This window comes from Palaemon carinicauda, chromosome 7 (assembly GCF_036898095.1).
Source record: "Palaemon carinicauda isolate YSFRI2023 chromosome 7, ASM3689809v2, whole genome shotgun sequence".
In the NCBI taxonomy this organism is placed as follows: Eukaryota; Metazoa; Arthropoda; class Malacostraca; order Decapoda; family Palaemonidae; genus Palaemon; species Palaemon carinicauda.
The window spans coordinates 61,428,535-61,436,378 of NC_090731.1; the positions used below are offsets into that span (position 1 = coordinate 61,428,535).

At 33.3% G+C, this 7,844-nt stretch overlaps 1 protein-coding gene across 2 annotated transcripts in view; it reads right to left on the bottom strand.

The window, feature by feature from the left end:
- Positions 1 to 3,862, bottom strand: part of LOC137643933 (pre-mRNA-splicing factor 38B-like) — a 53,095-nt gene extending 49,233 nt beyond the window's left edge. For both annotated transcript variants that reach the window (XM_068376701.1, XM_068376699.1), the window contains exons 1-3: positions 3,711 to 3,862; positions 1,665 to 1,806; positions 31 to 155 (exon numbers count right to left, since the gene is read on the bottom strand). In XM_068376701.1, the coding sequence (XP_068232802.1) occupies positions 31 to 155; positions 1,665 to 1,806; positions 3,711 to 3,716 (273 nt within the window). In that variant the 5' untranslated portion in view covers positions 3,717 to 3,862. The remainder of the gene's footprint in view (positions 1 to 30; positions 156 to 1,664; positions 1,807 to 3,710) is intronic.
- Positions 3,863 to 7,844: the final 3,982 nt, after the last annotated feature.

The window sequence follows — 7,844 nt, forward strand, 5'->3', positions numbered from 1 at the left end:
GATTCTCTACAAATGAAGAAGATCACTTACCCCACCACACATGCCAGTTTGTCCTGAGGTTTTACGACTGCCTTTCTCCCAAGGTTCCAAGTGACTCACATTATAGTAAATCTCATCAATAACTTCGTGGTAGGTCTTCAGCTGATATAGATTCACTGCAAACAGAAACAGGAAAGTAAACTCTCTAAAAATTATTAAATGGGTAAACAATAATCAATTTCATATATATATATATATATATATATATATATATATATATATATATATATATATATATATAATATATATATATATATATATATATATATACAAAATTAGTGATTGGTAAACTTTCAATCTAAAAAGGTTATGGTGGGGTCCGAGCAGCTCGTCTAATCTTTCAGACGAGTACCAAGACGTCAACAATCCTCACTTTCATGTGTTTCCATGCCATTATGATGGCAAGTGATGGCCAAATAAATGAGTTCAGAATGTGTTCAGTGGATTGGCTAAATCATTTGTTAGAAATACAGTATACTACTACCACTACCACTAATAATGATAGTAATAATAATAATCATCATTATTATTATAATTTGGCCATAAAATTTTCCTTTTTTTAATTTACAAACATATTTTCTACGTGAAAAACAAACCCTCATCATTTAAACGAGTTTATTCCATTGCCGTTTGGCTGAGACCAGAATTAAAAAAATCATAGTATTCTGTTTGTATTGTATGGTTGTCTGCATCCCACCCTAGCAGGGCAGAAACTTAGTCAGGGGAAGCACATTACTTAAATCTTGGTCGTCTTTCCAGCCAGACGCCGGATTCTACCGCTGTCCGTACTAAGGTTCGCCGTATGCTTTTTCTTTACTTCCAATGCATATGTGATTGTGTTTCTCAAGAGAATATGAAAACCTGCCTTGTCTTAAATGTACTCCTTGTGGCACCTTCATAAGCTGAGTGGAGGTAGATCCAGTCTTGGGATTGGCCACCCTTTCAATGGAAGAAATACAATAATCACAGGAAGAAAGCTAAGAGGGATTGTTCCACTTCTGCTGCCTCTTCTGGTGAGAGCAAGATGCAGAAGCATTCCATCCCGACTACTCATCTTTCTCTTTACGATTCTTCCTTAACAGAGTTTTCCAGAAATCTGATACCCAAAGGAGACGACCCTTTTGTGCATTATTTTGTAGATGTATCACCTATAATTACTAGTAAACAGGAGGTCTTTCACTGATACAGTTCCTTTGGTGTCAGCTCTTACACAGCAAGGCCAAGAGACATTACAGATTACATTAGTCTCACTAGCCAATGTGAACCTTAACAGGCCTCCATCTTCCCTCCCCCAAGTGTCATTAATATGGGAGATGGCCCTTTTCTTTTAGATTTTATAAATCAGGGAGTTTTCTCCTTCAAGATGCAAGAATACTTCCTGGTGAGAATTTCAAAAAGTTGCAAATCGGGAAGTTTTCTCCACAGAGCAAAAATACTTCCCGGTGAGAATTTCAAAAGTATCATCTAAATGTATGCTACTGTCAAAGACAAAAAAGATGATGACAGAGGGTTACGTTTTCTCTTTCGCTGAGATAATAATGTTACACTTTACAAAGATACAAATAACCAAAACCTACTTAAAGACCAAGTGTCTAAATGACAAGAGCAAACACTGCTCTACGTACCTTTGAAATATTGTGACGACTGAATATTTGTCAATATCAGAGGATTAAGATTCATGGACTTCTCGTTCCCCCATATCGGCAGGCCGTTGCTCTTCTTGTTGGCAATAACTTTCTCATCATCTTCGTACTCATATGCACCAGCCTATGAAAACGAAATAAACAAATGTGTAAAGAATTGGATTATAAATTCTCATTTTTAAGATTCTTAGGTAAAATATTTTAGTGGGTCTGACACTTCAGAATGTCAACCTATGTACAGTACATTGTTTCCAAAACCTAATGACTAAGAATTCAGAATTTATTATTCTTTGATAGAAAGGCAGTTACAAATAAAAGAATTTTTTTTTTATAACCAAAGTATATGACCTAAACAATGTTTTAGAAATTGTAATGAAAACTTTGGGAAAGTCAGTATTAAAATGTGACTTCAATGTCATTCTAAACTACATTATTGTGAAATAATCTTTTGAAAAGAGCCTTACAACTTTACAGCAAATAATAAATCCCTTTGAAATATCGCATACATTACATTTTACACACAATCTGGGATTAAAAAATTCATGGAAAATAAAGAAACAACATCAGATTTCTGGTGTAAACAATCAAGATTAAAATATATGAGCTCTTCATAAACCACTAATACAATCTAAACATTGTTATTTTTTTCTACCTTCTAAGTTGCAATTTGGTTATCCCTAAAGGTTATGACATTTACCAAGATAAATTTCTAATTATATTCATTCTTAAATATAGTACGGTATAAGGCGGACAAGGAATGCAAACCTCGACAATCGGCCTAGAAAAGGACGACCGCGATGCATTTCTCGAGAGCAGGATAACCAGATCATTGCTTGAATAAATCACCATGTTTTTCTCCCTTTTATCCTTTATGATTACGTTAAATAACAATACATTTTCATCAGTTATCAGTGCGAGGGAGTGTAATAACGGCAATATAAAAAAAAAAAGAAATACCATTACAGTGTACGAGCGTGTGTGACACACGTGCGGCACATATCCGATGATTAATCTGGAACTAATGATTCTTTTAAAATACGGTATATGGTCTAACTAAAGTACAAAGGTATTAATTAAAAATCATGAATTTTAAAAACAATTTACATCTTTACTATGGCACACAGAACAAACAAGTAATGAGATAACATTAAATTCTGAATGAAGCAAGCCACGACAAAATATAGACGAAAAAAATAACTAGTTTTAGTCTGCTGAACCAACATGACGGATAAATACACTTAATAAAATGTGGTCGACGACGTACACAGCTGGAAAGGACTCCCTAGAATATGGGAAGGAAAACTCCATTTTATATGCATGCAGAGGCCTAGTTCGCCTACCTACAAAGGTTCCAAAACTAAAAAATGAGTTATAATTTTCACATAAGTAATAAGATTACTTAGGCTACTTAGCTCTCAAATAGCCTACCTAGGCTAGTTCCAAGATATATTATCCAGGCTAGCTTTAAGATACCCAATCTAGACTAGCTCTCAAATAGCCAATCTAAGCTAGCACAAAATTATTCAATCTTGGCTGGCTCTAAAACAGCCAATCTAGGCTACCTCCAAAATTGCCTATTTTGGCTACCTCTAAAATGGCCTATCTTGGCTGGCTCTAACATAGCCTAACTAGGTTAATTCGAAAATAGCCTAGGTTAAATCCTAGATTATTATGGCACATTAAGTATGAAATATGAACCAGCCCAATGTCAAAACTATATTTGAAATAACGAGGGACGCTGACTAGCCAGTGTGGGGTGGTCTACCGTAAGCATTGTTAAAACTTTAGAAATATAGCGTTAGAGAACAATAAACTATCTTATTTCTTAAACTTTCAGTAAATAAAGATTATTATTGGCCAAGTGAGGTTTAGCATTCGGAGTCTAACGGTGAATGTCTAAAATTTTCGGCCATATCGAATCAAAATCCTGACTAAGCTGCCATCAGTCACCGATTAAACTCAAGCTCGTATCTCCTTTATTTAAGAACAAAATAACAAAAGAACGAAAATTTTCAGTAACTATCTTACCTTCATGTCGCAAAAAACTAGCTTTTCCAAACGAAATAAAAGTTATAATAATATAAATGCCGACGTCATATAAGAGAATTGGGTCGACGAGTGTCTTCTCTACCGAGAACACAACAAACAGGGTTGCCAGATTATTTCGACTGAATTATCGTACATGAGCCTTAAAATTGTCGTTTTTCAACCAAAATTATCGTACACAGTTTCAATATAATTATTAGGGTGTTACATGATTGACTTATTTCAAAAGATTTTAGTATAATTGTTTAATTAAACCCACACACACCTACATTGTTTATACCTTAGGTATGTATCGTACATCGTACCGGACCCAAAATAATCGTACACGTACTATAATTATCGTACGATTGGCAACCCTGACAACAAAGCAAATTGCCACCTTTTCTGGTCCATACCAGGAAGCACGACGTTTCTCTTTATTATTCCACCTTTTAAGGTGAAATGTTGATTCTATTTTTTTTTTTCAATATATAATTATTACTGAATGTTAATTAACGTAATAATAAAATAAAGATGAGAAATAAAGATTAAAACAATCTGAATGTCTTGGAATAGTATACAGTATACCACCTTTAGAAATGAAATGGTGCTGATTCATTTTTTTTTCCTTCAGTAATATATATTTTTTTACTGAATGTTAAGAAAACGTAATAATAAAATAAAGATGAGACATAAAGATTAAAACAATCTAAATTTATTGGAATAGTATACAGTATACCACCTTTAGAAATGAAATGGTGATGATTCGGTTTATATTTTTTTATATATAATTTTGTACAGATTGTGGTGAAAACGTGATCATAATTATAAAATGAAAGTACAAAATTAGAATAAACCGAATCTCTAAACATATGATATTTTCTCACAAGGAAATGGTCCTTTTTAATTATTAAAGATATTAATATATGATAAGAATATAAAAAAAATCACGAATTTATCTACCGGGCTGAATATTTTTTCATTATTTTTACGTAATCCTTTAATTACCCCATATTTCAAAAAATTAAATGAACGATTTTGAAGATAACGAATTATTATATAAAGATTGTATCCAAATATATAAAAAAAAAAACCAAATGATTGGCCTTCCCTATACTATTCTTTTAAGGAAAGAGTTTGAGAAATTCGACAAGAAAAAATAAAAGAGTTGAAAATTTATACAGATATTTTGGAACTTAAAAATGGATTCTCAGAAATTAATGTTTAGTCTCTGGTATCAATACAATATCTCTAAACGCAAGCAGACCTTTTAGTAAATTAGTGCTTTCTCTTTCTCTCTCTCTCTCTCTCTCTCTCTCTCTCTCTCTCTCTCTCTCTCTCTCTCTCTCTCTCTCTCTCTCTCTCTCTCTCTCTCTCTCTCTCTTTTTTTTTTTGGGGGGGGGAACAAGCTTAAATAGAAGATTATGCCTAGAGTTTATAGATACATATTAGGATTTTTATTCTGCGTTTGCAGCTTGACTTGTAATAATAATAATAATAATAATAATAATAATAATAATAATAATAATAATAATAATAATTAAAAGGATGAAAAATCATTGAAGCAGTGAACAGTGTAGGCATTGTTCATCTTGTTCCCCTTTCTTATACCATATATTACATTTTATAACTATGAATATTATTCAACAATGTTATAATAGAAAAATCAAAATCCTGTTTCCAGCTTATCATTTACTGAGTGAATTCTATCTCACACATATTTTCAAAATACAATTTGTAACGTTCGTCATCATCATTATCTCCTCCTACGCCTATTGACGCAAAGGGCCTCAGTTAGATTTCGATAGTCATCTCTATCTTGAGCTTTTAAATCAACACTTCGCCATTCATCATCTACTACTTCACGCTTCATATTCCTCAGCCATGTAGAGCTGGGTCTTCTAACTCTTCTAATACCTTGTAGAGTCCAGTTGAAAGTTTGGTGAACTAATCTCTCTTGGGGAATGTGAAGAGCATGCCCAAACCATCTCCATCTGCCTCTCACCATGACCTCATCCACACAAGGCACTCCTCACAGAAACTAATATCATTCTTGGATGTGACAAATATATAGTTCATAAAGAAGACATAGGATTTCATGTGACTGATTTTTTAATAATATGGTTATCGTAAAGTTATGTCTTGATGTGATAATCATATGATTTTTTAAACACGCTCATGCTCTTCTAATACGGCTAAATATATTCTATGACCTCGTCAATTGGTAAATCAGTAATGTTTCATATCATAGATGCAAGAAAATAAATATAATCAAGATATTCTCCCCATTTCTAGTAATTTGGAAAGTTTAGTAATGACTTCATTAATCAAGAACAAATTTGCATCATTGTCTCTTTGGGATCAAAATTTCATAAACTAAGTTCTAAATAATATGAAACATGCATAGATTTACTTGTTTTTTTTTTTTTCTTTTCTTTTCTTTTTCCCAATCCCCGGTCTTCTGTTTCGATGATGGAAGATTTTCTTAGATAAATAAATAATCCAATAACACTATGTTTGACCTAGGCAAATATATTGCTATTAAATTTAGTAATTATGATATATTTAGGCTATTGTTTTATTGTACTACAATTCTAGTGTTACCTAAAATCTATGTAGACAGGGATATAGTGATGGAACTAAATTTATAAAATGTACTAGTCACCCTAAAATGCGTTTTCTGTACTTGATGTTCAGTTTTCCTTGGTGTTTCGTACTGATTACGTAAGTGTGCGTCTTGGGAGAGTCGGGAGACGCTATCTACAAGATTAAACGTGACCAGATCAACGGTATAATTGCTTTGTGATGATTTTCCCCATTGACATTTAACATAAGCTTATTTATATGTACTATTTTACATATGCTAATTTACCTCTATGAAGAGAAAATATCCCAGTATGTAGATTATGAATATCCTCTTAAGTTCTTTCCTACCGTTATCCCTACATTAAGGGGGGTCGGTTGTCTGATGTACCCTCTCCCCTCTCAAATGACATCTATCAAAGGCATCCTCTTCCACCAAAACTCTTTTCTCCATATCATCCTTCATCTTATCTCGTCATCTATAATTCTCTTCCTACCTCTCTCCCACCTAAACAGGAACCACCCAAGCCATGCATGCTCCCTTCCCACCATCCATCCTTAACACGTGTCCACACCATCTCAGTCGTGACGCTCTTATCACTTCTGTAATCATTATTACACCTACCGTTCATCTTATTTGATCATTCCCAATCTTTCAAGTAATGAAATGCACATTTTTTCCGATCCATGCATTAACACTAGTCTTATTACTGAGCTATATATCTTGACTTTCAGCTCCATTGTCCCATATTATTATCACATACCACCCTTGCTACTTCCCTCCACTTACCCCAGGCTGAATTTATCCCATTCTCAACTTCTGTCTCACATCCTCCTTTCTGTCTTGTAATAGATCCAAAGTATCTTTGTTTCTCCTGTCAACCGAGCCATATTTTCATGCATGGCTATCCTGTCCCTACGTTCCTTTGCCTACAGTTACCCTCAAGGCTTAAACCACCCTCTGCCTCTGCAGAGTCTCTTTGCCACGGTGAAACCATTCTGTGTACTGTAAGGGTCCCTCATTTTCAGCGGTAATCACCAAATGATCTTCATAAAGTAACTCCAACTCTTTATTTATAATCTCAATGACACATCCAAGACCGGGACAAATAAAATCGGGTTTAATGCTGACCTCTGGTGTAATTCAATACTAATTTTAGAGGTTTCCGTTTCCCAACAGCTTTTTATTTTTATTATTATTATTATTATTATTATTATTATTATTATTATTATTATTATTATTATTATTATTATTATTATTATTATTATTATTATTATTATTATTATTATTATTATTATTATTATTATTATTATTATTATTATTAATTGCTAAGCTACAACCCTAGTTGGAAAAGCAGAATACTATAAGCCCAGGGGCTGTCATTACTTTAGTCCTTGTTCTTTTTTACTTCATCTCTACCGTTCTAACCTTTTCCAAGACTTTCCTCTACTTCAAGCATCAAAACATTAATTCTCTTGGTATTCTATCATACAAAAGTATCTAAGAGCTGGTTTCCCACTAGCCTCTTTTCCTGTAGCTGCCTCACTATAAAG